This window comes from Ceratotherium simum, chromosome 25, assembly GCF_057802395.1.
Source record: "Ceratotherium simum simum isolate JZ-2026a chromosome 25, ASM5780239v1, whole genome shotgun sequence".
Classification (NCBI taxonomy): Eukaryota; Metazoa; Chordata; class Mammalia; order Perissodactyla; family Rhinocerotidae; genus Ceratotherium; species Ceratotherium simum.
The window spans coordinates 10,253,165-10,273,286 of NC_141924.1; the positions used below are offsets into that span (position 1 = coordinate 10,253,165).

The 20,122-nt window shown below is 39.5% G+C and overlaps 1 protein-coding gene across 4 annotated transcripts in view; it reads right to left on the reverse strand.

Moving 5' to 3' along the window:
- TNRC6B (trinucleotide repeat containing adaptor 6B) overlaps nt 1-20,122 on the reverse strand; it is a 179,731-nt gene that overhangs the window by 113,117 nt on the left and 46,492 nt on the right. The window contains exon 1 of one of the 4 annotated variants that reach the window (XM_014793230.2): nt 9,453-9,670. The exons of the other annotated variants lie outside the window; for them this stretch is intronic. Within the exon in view, the coding sequence (XP_014648716.1) occupies nt 9,453-9,457 (5 nt within the window). The 5' untranslated portion in view covers nt 9,458-9,670. Of the gene's footprint in view, nt 1-9,452; nt 9,671-20,122 lie in introns of those variants that run through there. 4 annotated transcript variants of the gene reach the window in all.

Consider the following 20,122-nt stretch of genomic DNA (forward strand, 5'->3'; position numbering starts at 1 on the left):
TCAGAATACATTACACACAGTATCAGAAAGTAAACACTTTTCCTTCAATGTACATATTCACATATGTACAGTCTCAAAGCAAATTGTGTTTCTTACTGTACATCTAATCAAAAAGTTTAAAAACCACTGTTCTAAGCCACCCAATAATCTAACTTCAGCTTATAAACAGAATTTCTTGGCATAAAAAGAACAGCAATTATTTTCTGTAAGCAAAGGAGTAAAAGAAACAATGGCACCGAGAGAGACAAGACTCGCTGCTCTGGGCTCCTGGGAGGGGGGCAAGGGATCCTCTGTTAGGTCTCTGGCCTTATTAAGGCATTAAAGGGCATTACTTAAGCCCACCACTATACAGTCTGGTTTTTAAAGCAGCATAAATAGATAACCAAAATGCACTTCTAACAGGAAACAAAAATGTAAGGGGTTAATTTCCATATTGACTGAAAAAAAAAGGACTTCACAGAATAGCTGACACCCCAAACTCTTACAGGGCACTTTATAGAAAAAGAAGCTCCTCCATGTCCGCTGAAATGAAATTGTGCAGCGACCAAAGACCAATGCTTATTCTTTAGTGTAAACAAGGTTTGCATCGAAGCACAATTCAGGATCATTTCTATCTTTACTGGTTATTACTACGAAAGTCTAATTAGTAACTACAAAGCAGTCTAAACCAATGAGATGATTAAATAAAAATCTTCAAACTTGCTTTATATAAACCACTCATATTTGGTAAATATTATACTGGCCCAGGATGGCAAGAAATACAAAATGAGTGTAACAGTCTCAGGCCAAACAGCCTGCTTATCGCCAAAAAGAAATAAGATACAAGTACAAAATAATTAGCTCTTTGGCACCCCTTTTCTCTCTCATACACATCCACCCACACTATAAGGCTGGGACTGCTGACTGAAAGCTTCTGAGAACACCTGAATCCTAATTTCATACCTACCCAATCTGGAACCACCATCTCACTGACTCCAGAGTTCAGAAAGGTCAAAAAGGGGGCAGGAGTGCTCCCACCACTCTAACTGAATCTCTTCGTAAATATAAGTCTCTGCACCTAGCATTTCTAAAATATGACACGATTGCTATGGTTAAGAACGTCTACCAATGTATCTTCCCACTGACTTTAGCCAAAACAATTTTTTAATTCCTGTTTTAATTTTTGGAATCTGTGCACTTACATAAAAAGTTCATCTCACGTGCAAAATTAGGATTTCATCCTTCCCAATTCTACAAATTCCGTTAGCGTAAGCCAACAAATGTTCTAAGAAACACCAATCCTGTGAAATGCTTTGTGATGGTAAGAATGCTTTGAATCGCTTTGGCTATTTTCAAAGTGCACATTAGCTGTAAGATAACCCATGTTACTTTGCATAACCCTGCGCTGTCCAATACAGCAGCCACACATGGCGAGTGTCCACTTGTAATGAGGCCAGTGCAACTGAGAAACTGAATTTTCAATTGTATTTGAGTTTAATTAATTTAAAATTGACACATTTCCATCACTGGAAAACTTTTGTAGGTCTGGAAAAACTTGGGTATGTGAATATATTTTTTCAACTGTAAATTTTATGAAATCTAAATACAGATCAAGCATTTCCAATGAAAATTTCACGTTCAAACTGAAATATGTTGAAAGTATAAAATACATACCAGATTTCAAAGACTTAGTGTGAAAAAAAAGAATATGAAATATCTCATTAATATTTTTTAATCAATTATATGTTGAATTGACAATATTTTGCACATATTGGGTTAAATAAATTATATATTATTAAAATTAATTTCACCTGTTTCTTTTTACATTTTTAATGTGACTTCTGGAAAATGTAAAATAACACATGTGGCTTGTATTCTATTTCTACTGGATGGTGCTGATGTAACCTAATGATTCCCAAACCTTTCCCACTGGTACACCTCCCAACACCAGGTTTGGGAACATTGCCATAACCAAATACTGTTCTTCCTGTGCAGCATCAAAGCCTGCTGATCACATCTGAGATGGAGAAGTCCTTACCTTATCTTCAGTAACTACTACTGACTGTCCTACACAACCACCTTTCTTTTAATCCTTTCCCAGGTCCTCTTTCTCTTCCTGTCCCCAAGGCCCCATTCTCAGTTCTCTTTTCCATTCTCTACACTTCCATGGTGACATCATCCACTCTCTTAGCTTCAACTATCACTTTTATGTGGATGACTTCCAATTCGTTATCTCCACTTCTGACCTCCTTCTCAAGCTTCAGCTCCACATTACCAGCTGCCTACTAAACAGTTCCATCTGCAAGCCCCCACCAACTTCTTAAACTCCATATGTCTGACCTGGAATTCCTCATCTTCATTTCTGTTGAAGATTCTTTTTTTTTTTTTTTAAAGATTTTATTTATTTATTTATTTTCCCCCCAAAGCCCCAGTAGACAGTTGCATGTCATAGCTGCACATTCTTCTAGTTGCTCTATGTGGGACATGGCCTCAGCATGGCCGGAGAAGTGGTGCGTCGGTGCGCGCCCAGGATCCGAACCCGGGCCGCCAGCAGTGGAGCGTGCGCACTTAACCGCTAAGCCACGGGGCCGGCCCTGAAGATTCTCATCATTCATCTTGAAAACCTGGAGTCCTTCGTCCCCCTTCTGGCCCCACTGCCACAGTCTTATAGCAGGTCCTTTCATAACATCCTTTTTGCCACAGCCTCCTAACTGTTGCCTCCCTGACTCTAAATTCTCCCCTCAGTCCTCCCTACCCCCTCAGTCCTCCTCTGCCCCACTTCCGTGTTAGTATTCTCAAAATACGACTTTGATCACATTGCTATCAGACTTTCAACAGGTCTTCACTATCTATCATGGCAATCCAAACTACTGAGAGCAGACGTTCCTGCTCTCCTGTACACATCCAACCTCCCACTAATCCTCCCTGAACATAACTAACCCTCCAGCCAGAATGCCCTGCCCTCTAGGTCTACTCTTCAGTTTTGCCCAATCTTTAAGGCTGAGTTCAAATACAAAGCCCTCATAAAGCCTTCTCTGATCAACCTAGCTAAAATTAGTTTTTCTCCTCCCTCAAACTCCTTTTGTATTCCTAATGGCAACCACTATAGTAATGGGAGTATGTGAGCTTATCTCCTTTATAAAATAGTGTCCCCTTAACGCCATCCAACAGCACCTTGCCCTGCACATTGCCATCTTTGGACATCTTACCAAAGAAATCAACTGAAAAAGGAAAATCTTAGTCAACTTGGGACTACTGATGATTCTCATATCTTTATCTCTAGCCAGATATCTAGTTACTCCAGACCTTCATTTGGATGTCCCAAGATTAGACTAACTCCAAAACTGAATTCATTATCCCAACCCCACAACTATCTCTCGTATAAATGGACCCTAACTCGGTGAATGTACCACCATCCCACCAGCAGCCTAGGCCAGAGACGAGGTGTCATCTTTAATTTCCCCAACCCTCGCCTTCTCATAGGCAGTCATCAGGTCCTGTGAAATCTTCTTCCTAAATGTTTCTGGATTTATCCACTTCTTCCCAACTCCACTGTCAGTTCAGGCCACCATTACCTGGGATTACTGCAATACTATCTGGCCTTATACTTAACCCTCCAGCAACTAGAGTTGCCCTTAACAGGGCAACTAGAGTCATCTTTTAAAAATCTAATCTGAACAGGTGATATTCCTGCTGAAAACTCTTTAATTGTTCTCGAGATAAAGATTCCAAACATGGCTTACAGACTCTTCTGCATCTGGCCAGTGTTTACCCTTTCAGCTTCACTTCCCATTTCCCAGATCATCTCTTCTCTTACATATATCACACTCCAACCATGTCCGAGTACTCTATATGCAATTCTCCAAATACGCCAATGTCCTCCTTAGCCCAAGGGCCCTCACACAAGCTGGTCCCTATATTTGGGTTGAGTGTCCCTCCTTTGTAATCACCCAACACCTGAGCACTGACCAGCCTCCTGGAATTTATATTCTTTCTAACTTCAGCAATGACGCCTGGAGAAAATCTTCATACTACTCCTGTGCTGGCACTTATCCCCATATCTGGCATGTATTAGGTACTCAATATTTATTTGCTGAATGAACGAGTAAATGGACAGTAATTTTCTGGTTTTTTTACTAAACAAATCCCAAGGCCAATGAATGAAAGCCATTTCTATGTCACCTATATTAATTCAACAGCATTGTATAAAGTGCGCAATTGACCTAAATTTTTATTTTTATCTGTCTTTTGAGTCAAAACTATTAATAGTTTGGTTAAATAAAATTTACACGTGGAGGCTCAGAATCATCAAAATGAAGGAAAAACTGTTGTATTTTATGTTCCCCTTTGTCTTACAAACTCTAAGACCAATTCATTTCCAAATGTTGAGAACTTTTTGATGCAAAACACAGAATGTATGAAAAGCAGCCACGCAAATGTGGATACATCACAGAGGCAGAGCCTGAAGGAAACTGGAGAACATGAGATGACGTCAGACCATAGCAATGTAGGGACCTGAACAAAAAGGAAAGGCTCAGTGCTGCTCCTGTCCTCGTCCAGGCTGAAGCTCAGTGCCACCAGGGCACCCGCTTCATGATCCTGGCAGCCAGGAGAAAGAATGGAGGCATCTGCGGGGCCATAAAAGCCTCTCTGGTTTATTTAACAAAGGGAGATAGAGCAAAGAGGAAGGAAACACTCACTAAGCAACAAGACTAGGTGCTGGCCCTTCCGTACAGCGTTTCCTCTATGCTTTACAACAATGTACGATCCCCAGTTTACTGATGAAGAAACAGGGGCTACTGTCACACAGCTGGTCCTGGTGACCTTACACTCAGGTCTAACTCAACTACATTTTTATTGAGCATTTACTCCTGCTAAGCCCTGCTCTAGATGCTGGGGATTGAGCAATGAGCAAAACAAAGCCTGCTCTCCTCAAAGCTTATGGTGTTGTGGGGAGTGATGTACCCATACACAAATAATGTAATTTCCGATGGTGATACAATTACAGGGTATTAAAAAAGTAAAACTGAGGGATGTGATAGAGTGACCAGGGAGGTGACTTCGGTTGCAAGGTTCCCACAGATAATTTAAAAGATAATTTTGAGGAGATACTTTTGCAGGGCTAAAGAAAATGGATTAAGTGATTGTCTTGTCAAACTTTAAATGGAAGTCTCTAGAACTACCAGAAGCAAAAATTACCATTCATTCCCTGATTATCACAAAGAGACCATCAGGTGAAAGGAACTATAGCATTATCCTAGTCATAACCCAAAGCAGTAGGTTAGATAGTCACCAGATGGTGACTATTTCCACATGAACCAAGTGGCTGTTCAGGGCAATGGGCTGAGCAAATTAATTCTTAGATCTCCCAGCACCTACAATAGCACCTGACACACACCAGGGCATAGTAAATGATTGCTGAATGAATATATGAAGGAAGGAAGAAAGGAGAACATGTTAAAATGTCAGTGTCATGGGTTAAATCCCTTTTCAGGCCAAGTGGCTTCACTTCACCCCACCCCACCCCACCACCAATCTTAATCACAAGAAGCAGGTGAGGGAAGTGGGATTAGTGTAAATCCATGAACAATACTGTCCTAGGAAACAATCAGCATATGCTGCCCTCTCCCTAACCAACGGTGAGAAACCTCATCTTTAAATCACAAGTTCCACTTAAAGAAAATCTAATATCCAAATGATGACTAAAATTGATAAGGAGTAATTATTTGGCTTCTTTAAGTAAGGGTTCTCCTAATGCGCAGGATATTTCTGTACCAGGTACTTGTTCTAACTATTGCACACACAGCACCAAGTGGTGATGACCTCTTTACCTGAGTATCTCCCTTGCTAGGTTGGTACTCCCTGACGGTGGGGACAAAGTACACTCATCTGTGTTGCCAATGCAGAAGGTCAATGATTATACCGAGTTATAAAAATTAAATTTCTCCAAAACTTTTCAGTCACAGGGCAGTTGGGTAGGGCGAGGCCCACCCCTTACTACTGTTATCTGCTCCACCTGCTCTGCAGAACCTGAAGGTCTCATCATCACATATCACTCTTTCAGTGTCTTTTTTTTTTTTTTTTTTGTGAGGAAGTTGGGCCCTGAGCTAACATCTGCCAATCCTCCTCTTCCTTACTGAGGAAGACTGGCCCTGGGCTAACATCTATGCCCATCTTCCTTCACTTTATATGGGATGCCGCCACAGCATGGCTTGACAAGTGGTGCGTCGGTGCGCGCCCGGGGTTCCGAACCAGCGAACCCTGGGCCACCACTGCGGAGTAGGCGCACCTAACTGCTTGCGCCACCGGGCCGGCCCCTCAGTGTCTCTTGTAGAGTTGAAGAGCTGGAAAAGCCTCAGAAGTCTCTGCTTCGATTTTCAGAAGTTTATTTTTAAAGGACTGTCTTCGTGGCGATAGAGAATAACAAATGGCCATTCAAAGCAGAACAAGAGAGTTGAGTTTCTACCATATATCAAAGATGCCAATGCTTCCTTTCTGGCACCCAGATGGAAGGACTGCAAAACACTTTAAGAATAAGATACCACTCCTGACAGATAAGCACTATCAATTTTTGTGATGTTTCAGTAAAATCTTAATGATGAATCTGTGACATTTCTTTCTGAGACAGAGTAGAAAATGTTGTGAATAATGACAATACTATAACATCACAAGTAGACCCGGCATGAGGAAATATATGGGGGAGGGGAGGCATTAGCAAGGATTATATTCATTTTCTCCAGTAAGAAACTTCCTCTGCATACCCTGTCTCATTTTAAAAAGTAAAACTACAACCTGTAAGTTATAATATCCCTAGGTTTTGCTCTTCATAACATCAGTCACATCTGTAAGTTTTTAAAGCTTCATTTCACACAACCAATAGAAAGAAAACTGCAACAAAAGGCACAAATTAAATACTATCCATCTGCACACTTGATTTATTACTCATTTTTATTTGCTTGTGAATCACCATAGTTTTGGTGTGCCATAGGATTGGCTCTGCAGGAACTTAGATCCAAAATGGCAGCTGAGCTTCTGAAACTCACCAGAGCCATAACGCTAACATACGTGAAACCACGTCTTATTTACCTCACTTCCCAACCTGGCTAGGAGAAAAGAATATTTATAAAAATGTTTCAAAGAATCGGATGGTATTCTGCTAATGTTCATGATATCATTCTCCTTGCCTAAGAGAGCAGGGACCCTGCTCCTGGTTCCTCTGCTCTGCAAACTGAATTAACCTGCTATTCACATGTTTACACAGTCCATAAAAACAAGCTAATGGCAAAACATGGAAAGCCTAGATTTTTCTCCCTCTTCTTCTGTAAAGCCAACGTAGGAAATGGGCGTAAAATGAAGCATCTAACAAGTAAAGCCCCAAATACGTGCTTTCATTTTCAGAAAAAACAACAACAAAAATCAGAGCTCTATCTAATTTTCCTCAGGTCCACCACAAGCAACACCCCCATCACTATGGTAATTTCTATATCTTTTCCTTTAAATTCAAGATGTAAAAATATTTTTAGAGACAAATTTGTTCCAGACTACCTCTTTAACGTAATGTTTCCAATCCCTCTTACATGAAAGCTGAACTTATTATCACCAAAAAATTGACACTGAATTTAAACCATCACTTCTCTACTTATTTCCATTACTAATATAATAACATTAATTTTAGAAAAATAATTAAATACTCACTCTTTAGAGACAGAGGACTTTAATTATCTTTATGTATTCAAATGGAAAGTCTTTTGGTTAAATTAGCGTGAAAGTCCCTTCATCTACACACAATTGGCCCAAAGAAACAGGCCATTTTCAGCACAAGAGGCCAATCCATTTTAACAGTGAATAAAGCTTTTGAAAGCACTAGACACCCTCTTCCAGACTGTCAAATTTTCAAAATAGTCCAGCATTTTTTCTATTTTTTTAACACTTTCAGGCCCAGCAAGCATCTTATAATTAGATTAATTAAAAGGGAAACAACAAAAAAAACACTGCTCCTTTCTAATCAAAATTATTCCATTTATCTTTAATTAGCTTTAATCCAAGTCTACATATTTAATGATGAGGATATGACAATTCGAGTCATTTGCATATTTTAAATGCCTTTTCTAAACTATACTTTGTAACAGATTTAGAAGAACAGTCTCCTTCTCATGCCAATATGCCACGGCATAAATCAGGATACAAATTAGGGGGAAAAAAAAAGAAAAGAAAACAACGCCTCTCAGAGCCAAGGATGTGCTGAGGGGGGTGGGGTAATTTACTCAGGGGTGGGGGCAATTGACCCGCCACATCACAAACTACAATCCTTTCAGCCCACCAGACCGAGAAGCATTACATCACACTCTCACAATGATAGGGGGAGGTGGCTCTGAGAAAGCAAGTTTTCAGCTTTCTTCCCTCCCTGCTCCCAGGCTTTCTAGAACCCTGCATTAGGAGTAATGGAATTTCACTTCAGGGCACTGCACAGTTCCAGGGGAACATACATACACGCAAGCTGCTTATTTGTGTGACCCTGAATGACCACTTCACAATGGATACATGGCCAAAACTGGCAGCCACGCACACAAACGCTGAATTTGTGCTGAAAAGCCCAGTTCATCTGCATAAAATTAAACAAAAATTGTAAACCGTGAGAAAGGGAGAAGGCCAATCTACAGGGAGACACTGATAAAGAAATAATTCCTAATCGGGGTGAATAGCTGCTTATATGTGTAAAACACCATGTTTACAAGACAGTCTTACCATTCGGTTCAAACCACGATCAAAATAAAAGCGCATCTGGCTGCACCTTTGAGAACACACACAGAGACCCAGTGCAAATGAGCGCGCGCAGGGACGAGAGGGGTGATCCACACATTGCTCGGGAGGTTTTCAAGCAAGGGAATCTACAAACCCCAAACCTTCTGGTGTTCCTCTCCCCCCCGCCCCCCCGCCTAATGTTTAAAATGTATCGGGTCTTATTTTAGGTTTTACATCTCTCTAGGAAGGATGGCCTACCTATTTAAAAAAAAAAAAAAAAAGGCTTTCCGTGGTAGTGCTTGCCAACTCCCAGATCCTTTGTCGGCCTTAGCAGCCGAAAAAATGCAAACCCATTTATATTTATGCAAATTTTTGCAGCAGATTTAAGGGGGCAGGGAGAGGTCTGTGTTTTTTAAAAGCCTCTTTCTAAAGATCAAATTTCCAATTACTCGCAGCTTCATTTATTTGCAAGACAGAAACGATGATGAAAATCTGCATATACATTAAAAGTGCAATCAAATCACTTCCGAATTTAAACATTTTACCAAGGCTTTTCCATTTCTAAAATGCCGAACCAAAAGTACATCACGGGTCTGATTTACAGATTCACGAGATGTTTGAAGCCAGTCTCCATGCTAGACAAATGTCGATTTGCAACACCACCAGTGAAAACGGTTAGACAAGATCCATATAAATCAATTGGTTTTAAAAAATCGAAAATATTTACCAACCTCATAAAGTGCAGCAGTGCTTAAATCCAGCAAATTGAGGCATACAAGGTAGAAATGGAAATGAAAAAAGGTCCAAAAAATGATTTCTTTTTGTCTATCTGTTTTTTTGTATTTTAAATATTCAGAAACCAGCAGAGACTCTGTCGGCCATTTTGGCTTGAACTAACTCTCTCTCACTCACTCTCCCTCTTGCGCTCTCTCTCCCCCTCTGTCTCTAAAGGAAGCAGCTTTTTGTGACCTTCAAATAGAGGCGGATCATGTGACTTCGGGTAGGTTTGTCAATCAGGAAAGGGGAGGGAGCTGGGGATCAAACCGCCTTAAAGGGAAAGCGGCCCTTTTCCACTCACTTTCATTTGTGAAATGCTGTTATCTCATACTCTCCGCCTACACACACTAAATGTGAAAGTGGCAACAGCATAAGGGTAACAGATGAACAAAATATAAAAACCTGTATTGGTTTATAGAAATATGCTCAGTGCTAACGATTCTTGCAGATCTCGGAGCTTGGCTCGCTTGCTACAGTTATTCTCTAGATGTTTGGGCAAGCACAGGCTGGCAAACTGCTCTTTAAAAGGGGGCTTAAATAACACTTTCCCCAAACAAGAGACTTTAGTTTTTAAAGATTAAGGTGAAATATAGGGCACACCTGATCTCTAACAAGCTCCTAAAATGCATAGGAAAAGGCTGAAAGGAAATACACGAAAGTATAAACTGTGAATGGCAATTCAGAGAGGTTAAGTGACTTATCCCAAATCACACAGCTAGCCAGCTGCAGAACAGGGACTGGTTTCCCAATTGAACTCCACATTTATTGTTTTTCGTCTATGTGTGTTTGGTCCCTCCTCCTCCATCCCTAAATAAAAACTATGCTATAGCATAGCAAACAGTTCCTCTAGGATAGGTCAGATCTGAGTCATCTTTAATCCCCTCCCCCACCTCAGGAAGTAGCTCTTCTGCTAACATAGAGTAAGCACTACATTCAAAACCCACCTGGTTTCCCCGATCCCTAAGTCCTTTCTTCTCACTATAGCATCTCAATTTCTACCCACCTAAGAAACCCCTGGGGCTACCAGGCTGTGTAACCTTAGTTAAGGTAAATCCGTTTACCTCCCTGGGCCTCAGGTTTTTCATTTGTGGAATGTAAAGATTGGGTATCACTAGATGGTATCTTTGGTTCCTCTCAGCTCTAAAATTCTGCACTTCTTTCTTTTAGCAGTTCTGTTCATCTTATCCTTGCCATCTCAAAAGTAAGTCATTACCCCAGGAAAGCTTGACCCTCCCAGTCTAGACCAGGCCTTCCTGTTCAACACTCCCATAACATCCTTTACTACTTCTTCATAGCACTGGTCATAACTGCAATTTATTATTTGTGAAAGAATTTGCTTAGGTGGTCTTCCCCAGTATGTATAAGGACAAACATCACATCTTCCTTCACTGCGTGTGAGGCCCCACACCAAGCCCCACGTAGTAGGTGAATAAATGAATGAATGAATTATTTAGACCTCCATTCAGAAGTGCTGGGCTGAATAGGAGGAAATCTGCCACCCAAATATAAGGAATGAAAGTCACATAGTTTCCAGAAACTTGCCTCCAACTATTTGTTTTAAAGATTACTTGGAGAAATAAAGTAACTATAAAATGACAGAAAGCAGGCAAAAGTGCCCTGTGACTATCAGACTCTGCCTATCTCTATAAACCAGAAAATATGGGATTCTCCCAAATCAACGAGGCTGACGTAGTATAATCTGACATGCCAGCCAGCAGAGAACTGATGGATTCTGTAAACCTGGCATTTCTTGAAAAGGAACCTATGAACCCTTTCTAAATCCCACGTTTGTCATCCTGGCTTCTGGGTCTTGATACAATCTCCCTCCTTCACTTTTTCCATTCCGACAGAAGAACAGGAAAGGAGCTGTTTCAGGGCAGGCAGAGGCCAATGCTTAGACGATCTGGCAGCTTGAATATTTATGGCGTAAAATGCTTCTACTGTCTTTACACAACCCTAAGTGGAGTAAGAGCCAGGACCTGGACTGACAATTGAAATGTAGGCAAAAGCAGGAAACTCCTAGGATGGAAATTTTGAATATTTAGTCTATTTTTATCCTTCCAATACCTTCCAGATGAGTTACGGAAAGCTCACTTACGTGAAGCATGCTCAACACGTTAAAATGCGTGGACATTGTACAAACCGCCTTGTTTTAATTTGTGATGGAGATGATTTTTTTTAAAAAAACTGAATTTTGCTAAGTGTCCATTCCCCAATGCAGAATATTATTGTATAAATGTGTACATGCGTTACCTTTTAAGTGTTAAATAACAAGCTACATGAAAAGTTGGAAAACATAAACACGTTTTAACACAAAATATTAGTTCTATTTTCAAATAAAATGATCGATATTTGTTCTTCAACCTCCAGACATCTTTTTTTGTGAGATACCTCTAAACTTAGAGCAATTAGTCCAATTGCTCATCTAAAAGAAACAAGTGCAATAAATACACTATTTCCTCTGTATTTCCAGACATTTTGGACGCTGCAATATATTTATTATATTGTTTTCATATTAACAATTAGAAAGTGTTTTTAAATTATATAATTACAAAGTGAAGATACAAAGTAACAAGAAATGAGTTTACTTTTTTAAACAAATAAACCAGAACTTATACACTCAAATGAGTGTTATCTTTCAAAGTTGGCACCTTTGGTAATGATATACCATTACTAAAATATTTTTATTAGGAAACAAGATTAAAAAATTAATGAACTGAACATTTAACTAAAAAATCCAGAAAACAAGTAACAAACCCAAAAAAGAAATTAATAATGATAGAAGCATAAACATCAAGTAATAGTCAAAAAAGGAGTAGACTGAATCAGTAAAACCAAGAACTCTTTTTGTTTTAAAAAATAAAAGTAGATAATCTTTTGGAAAATCTCATCAATAAAAAAACAGAGAAGTCATAAATTAACATTAAGGCTGAGAAAGGGGACATTATAACCACAGATTTAGAGAGGATTTTTTAAATTGTGAGAGAATTACACATAACTATCTCAATAAACTTGAAGATTAAATAAAATGGATGATACTCAAGGAAAACAGAAATTACCAAAATCAACTAAAAAAAAAGTTATAAAAATAACAACAAAAACCCATAGCAGAAATTTGTAAGATATTCAAAGAACTAGCCACTAAAACTACATCAGGCACAAATGATTTTCTGGGTGAATTCTACCAAACTTCTACCAAACAGATAATTTCCATGTTATCCCCACTGTTCCCAAACTTATGGAAATAAAAAGGAAAGCTTCCTAATTTCTTCTATGAGGCTACCATATTCCTGATATCCATCTGGACTACGATGGTACAAAAAATAAAACTATAGACCACTCTTCACTTTGTGAAGAATTTAGAATTTTTAAGAAAATAATTCATTATGACCATGTAGGGTTTATACTAACAATGCAAGGATGGTTAAATTACAAAATCTATTAACATAACTCTTCATTTGTTCAACAAGTATGTACTAATTGCGACTCTGTGCTAGGTTCTGGGGATACAGCAGTAAACCAGACAGAAAAGGCTCTTGTCCACATGGAGCCAATATCCTCACGGGAAAAGGAAATCACTAAGAAGGAAATAAAGAGTTTGGTGGGACATGGAGTAACTGAGGGAGGTTCACTTGAGGTAAGATGATTAAGGAAGGCTTTTCTCAGGAGGGACAGTTAAGCTGAGTTGAAAAGCAACTGCTTGAGTGTTCAAAGAACAAGAGGGATGATCAGGAGGCTAGGACACCTGAGCAGGGGAGAGAGGTATGAGATGGACCTGAGCCGGCAGGAGGAGCTAGATCACACTGGGTCTTGCAGGCCACAGTAAGGATTTTATTTTACAAACAGTGGAAAGTCACAGAAGAATTTTCAAGCAGGAGAGTGAACAGTGCCATTTTACCCATTACTCACTCTCCACTTAATACCTAAGGTCTATAAGCTTTTCAGGGGCCTAGGAAAACGTTTGAGACCTGAAAAAATAGATCTACAAGTCCAAAATACAAAAAGAAAATTATAACCATAAAAATTAATACTGCTTAAATGTCCTTGAAATATAACAACCTAGCAATTTCATTCACTGTTAAATTTGGCATTTAAGGGCCAGCCCAGTGGTGTAGTGGTTAAGCTCGTGCACTCTGCTTCGGCGGCCTGGGGTTCACAGGTTCGGATCCTGGGTGCGGACCTACACACCGCTCATCAAGCCATGCTGTGGTGGCATCCCACATACAAAATAGAGAAAGCCTGGCAAAGATGTTAGCTCAGGGACAGTCTTCCTCACCAAAAAAAAAAAAAAAAAAAAAGGACACAAGGAAACTTTTGGGGGTGATGGATCTGTTCACTATCTTGATTGTGGTGATGGTTTCACGGGCACATTCACATGTCAAAAGTGATCAAATTGTACAGTCTAAACATATGCAGTTTATTGTGTGTCAATTAAAGCCATTAAAAATATAAAAAATAAATTTAGCATTTATAAAAGTTTCATTACATTTGAAATCAATTCTCACCTTGCAAAAATTCCTAAATATGTTAACTGTTAACAGAAAACAGAATCTTAGGTAATTATAAATTAAGTCGGTTATTTGCAGCCAAAATATTTCAGAAGCACAATTATTAAAATTCTTTTAATATGTGATAGCAAAAATAAATAAATAAAACCACATATTTAATATGGGATGTGGGCACTTTTTAGTATGTTTTCTATAAAGTGGGACAAAGTCTCCAAAACTTTCCAAAGTAAGTATTCCAAGGAGCCATGGAGGTCTTACAACCACTCTAGGAGAGACAGGATGAGATTTATGTTTTATGATGTTTTAAAAATCATTTATGTTGGGCCGGCCCTGTGGCTTGGTGGTTAAGTGCGCGCGCTGCGATGCTGGTGGCCCGGGCCCGGATCCCGGGTGCGCATCGAGGCACCACTTCTCCGTTCATCCTGAGGCCGAGTCCCGCATACAGCAACTAGAAGGATGTGCAGCTATGACATACAACTATCCACTGCGGCTTTGGGGGGAAAAAATAAAATAAATAAAATCTTTAAAAAAAAAAAAAATCATTTATGTTTATGATTTATGTTTTATGATTTATGTTTTTAAATCCTGGCTTCTATATGGAGAATCCACTATAGAGGACTAAGAGGGAAGCAGAGAGACAAGTTGGAAGGCGATTATAGCCATCTAAGTGTGGGTAGCTTGAACCATGTAGAGGTGGCAGAGGTGGAGAAAAGAACATAATATATCTTGAAGGTAGAAGTGATTCTATCATAAGATAACTAATGGTTGTTAAGAATGCAATCTGGGGGCCAGCCTGGTGGCGCAAGTGGTTAAGTGCATGCGCTCCGCTGCGGCAGGCCCAGGGTTCGCTGGTTCGGATCCCGGGCGCGCACCGACCTACTGCTTGTTAAGCCATGCTGTGGCGGCATCCCATATAAAGTAGAGGAAGATGGGCACGGATGTTAGCCCAGGGCCAGTCTTCCTCAGCAAAGAGGAGGAGAATTGGCGTTGGATGTTAGCTCAGAGCTGGTCTTCCTCACACACACACACACACAAAAAAAGAATGCAATCTGTGACCATGAAATATAGTAGGACCAATCAACTCTTTCAAAAATAAGACTCCAAACTGGACTCACCATTCATTCATGCAGTCAAGAGCCATTCTGTGAGCTTCTACTATGTATTAGTTACTGTGCTAGAGGCAGGCCCAGGGGATACAAAGATGATTAACACCTTGAAGGACAGAGGCATGTAAATCCATAATTAAAATACAGCATGGTAAAGTGCCATAATTTGTAAGACAGTTATGCTATAGGAATACAAAGGACTAACTGCTGGGTGAGTCAGAAAAGATTTCACAGGGGAGGTGAGATTTTAAACTGAGTCTTAAAGAATGAGCAGGAGTTTGTCATGTGGAAAACATAAGAAAGGCAAAGGCTTTTCTAAATCTTATCAACTTCAGTACTACCAGACAATGGTGACGAGGAAGGCCAACAAAAAAACATGAATGTAAGTTTTCCCAGGATTCTTACCTCCAACCAAGTCAGAAGGTGGAAATAGTAGCCAAACTACATAGGAATCTCCAATGCAATGAAAACAGAATGTCAGCACTTACACTCTCGTTACATTTAGAAATCAGAATGCTAGCAGACCTGTTAGGGAACATTAAAAAAAAAAAATTCTCAAATTCTTTAGAACCAAACCTCAAAAATGAAATTTGCATTTGGAGGAAGCCTTCCTTGATACTCCAGTTTGAGTCCGGGGTCTCCTCTGTGTTTCCTGGAACTCTGTACATACCTCTATGGTAGCACCTTCATACCCTGATATTATTATTACCCATTTTCTTGGCGCTTCCTTCTCTAAACTATGAGCTTCTTAAGGTATGTGGCTTTTATTTCTAGATCTAGCACATAGGAGGAATTCAATTAATTTGCTGAATGAATGACCAAACAAATAAGCAAAGGAATGAATAGATGAATATTATGAACCTAGGTATTTACAGGGTGTAAAAGAAGACAACACTTAAAATCCTATAATTGGGAGCTAAGGCATATACACGGGAAAGTCAACAACAAAGTGTAAGATAAATTGTTTACTGTATGGTTCCACCCTAACAGAGACAAGAGTTAGAGAATGGAGACACTACAGCTCAGTTGAGCTGGGCTTCAAAGGAAGGATGGGACCAGAATCATCAAAACAGAGAAGCTTCACTATGAAGCTACTGAAGCTTAAGCTACAGGACCCCTCACTGTCACAGGGCTCTCCCAAAGCCCTAGTAGGGATCCAAACACTGTTCCCAAATGATCTCTCTCTCTTTCTTTTTTTTTCTGTTGCAATGTATTTTTTTTCTTTTTTTACTGTGGTAAAATACACATAACATAAAATTTACCATCTTAACCATTTTTAAATGTACAGTTAAATAGTGTTAAGTATATTCACATTGTTGTGAAACAGATCTCCAGAACTTTTTCATCTTGCAAATCTGAAATTCGATACCCATTATGCAACCTCCTCCCCGCAGCCCCTGGTAACCACCATCCTACTTTCTATTTATATAAATTTGACTACTTTAGATACCTCATATAAGTGGAATCATACAGTATTTGTCTTTTTGTGACCAGCTTATTTCACTTAGCATAATATTCTCAAGATTCATCCATGTTTAGCAAGTAACAGGGTTTCCTTCTTTGTTATGGCTAAATAACATTCCATTGTATATATATACAACATCTTTATCCACTCAGCTGCAGATGGACACTTGGGTTGCTTCTACCTCTTGGCTATTGTGAATAATGCTGCTATGAATATGGGTGTGCAAATATTTCTTCAAGACCCTGCCTTCAATTCTTTGGGATACATACCCAGAAGGGGGACTGCCAGATGACAGGGTAGTTCTATTTTTAATTTTTTTAGGAATCTCCATACTGTTTTCCATATGTTATGCCATTTTCTGTTTTGTTTTGTTTTGTTTTGATAGTAGGCATCCTAGTGGGTGTGAAGTGATATCTCACTGTGGTTTTGATCTGCATTTCTTTGATGATGAGTGATGCTGAGCGTCTTTTCATATGCTTGTTAGCCATTTATATATCATCTTTGGAGAAATATCTATTCAAGTCCTTTGCCCATTTTTTAATCAGGTTATTTGATGTTCTGTTGTTGAGTTGTAGTTCTTTATATATTCTGGATATTAATCTCTTATCACATATATGATTTGCATATATTTTCTCCCATCTTGTAGGTTGCCTTTTCACTCTATGGATTATGTCCTTTGATGCACAAAAATTTTTAAGTTTGACGTAGTCCCATTTGTCTATTTTTGTTTTTTTGCCTGTGCTTTTGGTGTCATAGCCAAGAAGCCACTGCCAAGTCCGATGTCACGAAGCTTTTCTCCTGTGTTTTCTTCTAGGAGTTTTATAAGTTTTAGGTCTTAAGCTTAGGTCTCTAATCCATTTTGAGTTAATTTTTGTATATGGTGTAAGATAAAAGTTCAACTTCATTCTTTTGCAAGTGGGTATCCAGTTTTCCCAACACCATTTGTTGAAAAGACTGTCCTTTCCCCATTGAGTGGTCTTGGCACCCTTGTCAAAAATTATTTGACTTCATATGTGAGGATTTATTTCTGGGCTTTCTATTCTATTCCATTGATCTGTTATGCCAGTACCATACTGTTCTGATTACTGTAGCTTTGTAATATATTTTGAAATTAGGAATTGTTGAGTTCTCAAAATGACGCACTATTTTTATAAATAATGTCTGTCAAAGACAAGATATTTTCATCTCAATCTTAACCCAGATTGTTAAAACCACAGCCTCTTTCCACCTCAACTCTCCTCATCATGATTCCCCCTGTGTCAGTAGAGTCAGAGTGGCTGCTGGCATTTTGGGGATCCCAAAAGGGAAAGTTAAATGGGTGATATATTTATTTTGGGTTTAGTGGAATATATTTATGCAGCTCTCAGTCACTTCCATGTATGGTCGAGTTATTGTTTGTTTTTTTGTTTTTGTTGCCAATCCTCCTTTTTTTGCTGAGGAAGATTAGTCCTGGGCTAACATCCGTGTCCATCTTCCTCTATATGTAGGACACCTGCCACAGCATGGCTTGATAAGTGGTGTGTAGGTCTGCACCCGGGATCCGAACCTGCAAACCCTGGGCCGCCAAAGCGGAGTGTGCAAACTTAACCACTAGGCCACCGGGCCAGCCCCTGGTCGAGTTATTGTTAACTATCCTGTGTACAAAAATGTTACTGGGCCAACTCACTCTGCATCATGTCAGAAATGTGCAGGGCCAGACCATATCATGATATAAATGTGTCAATTCAAAGAGTATTTCAGGGCAGTCAATGTACAAGAAAAAATGAAGCCTTGAAATCTTACAGCTCATATATAAAAGATATTTCATAGAGGTTTTCCTAAAGTTGATAGCAATCTTACAAATTTATATGATGTTACTAAAAATGAATTGTGATGCTGAAAGGAACTTCTCTAATCTGTCAAGAATAAAAACTGTATTTGATATTTTCTACGCTATAGAAAACACTGAATTATCTCTCTCTTCTCTTTTCAGAAAATATCACAAAATTGTTGTAATACAAAAGGGCAATCAAAGAGTATGCAGCCAAAAAACGTAGGGAAAAAGTTTTACAGTGATGTGTTAGGCACTGAATTAATACAAATATTATGCTATTGTTCTGAATTGCGCAGTATTTGTCAACTTCTTAAAAGTTGCCATTTTTGTGATTTCTTTCCTCATTGGAAATAAATATTCATTTTTGTACCTAATTTCGTATTTAAAATGAATTTTCTTTTTCTTAAAGGGCATTCCCACAAAACCTAGATTTGCTCCTGGTCAGAAAGGAGTCTCTTTGCCTGAACAAAGGCATTTAAGGGGGAAGGAAACCAGATGTGCACGGACAACCTTAAGGACAGCCACTGAGCAGGAGCAGGAAATTCCTCTGAACAGTCGAGAAAATATTCATAGGTAGGCTAAAGGCATCTTACGGAGGCCCTCAGAAGCAAAGACAAAGTTCAGACTTGGATAGGAAGGCATTTTCTGCAAAATGAACGATAATCAACAACTGGCTTACAGAGAGGGATACTTAAAGAGAAGAGTAGTGATAAAATGGGGTCTGTTGGAATATATTCAAGAAAGCACTGAATATAAAGTCAACAAGATATGTTATCAATTCACTTTTCTTTTGTTAATAAATAAAATATTCTGGGGTTAAGATTTTTTTTTTTTAAACAGTTTTATTTGTTTATTTATTTTTTGTGAGGAAGATCAGCCCTGAGCTAACATCCATGCTAATCCTCCTCTTTTTGCTGAGGAAGACCGGCTCTGAGCTAACATCTATTGCCAATCATCTTCCTTTTTTTTTTTCCCCAAAGCCCCAGTAGATAGTTGTATGTCATAGTTGCACATCCTTCTAGTTGCTGTACGTGGGACGCTGCCACAGCATGGCCTGACAAGCGGTGCATCGGTGCGCGCCCAGGATCCGAACCCGGGCCGCCAGTAGCGGAGCGCACGCACTTAACCGCTACGCCACGGGGCCGGCCCCTGGGGTTAAGATTTTTAATAATCCCATCTCATGGGGCCAGCCCCATGGCGTAGCGGTTAAGTGCGTGCGCTCCGCTACTGGCGGCCCGGGTTCGGATCCTGGGCGCGCACCGATGCACCGCTTGTCAGGCCATGCTGTGGCAGCGTCCCATATAAAGTAGAGGAGGATAGGTACAGATGTTAGCTCAGGGCCAGTCTTCCTCAGCAAGAAAGGAGAGGATTGGCATGGATGTTAGCTCAGGGCTGATCTTCCTCCCAAAATAAATAAATAAAAATAAATAAATAAATACCGCAAGGAAATACAAAATAATAATAATAATAATAATCCCATCTCAGATTTTCAAAGTGAGTGTGTAGAACAGGAATTCTTAACAGTTGGTGGGAACTTATTGACATTTTCATTCATTCAATACATATTTATTGATGCTTTCTGTGTGCCCGGCACTTTTTAGGCAGTGACCAAGCCAACAAAAGTCTCTGTTCTTGCAGAGTGCAAGATTTAGCATAAAGCCTTAACTGACCTTTTCGCTGCCTGCCATCACATTGTGCCTGCTCTTTACTACATTCTGCCCCTCTACTTCAG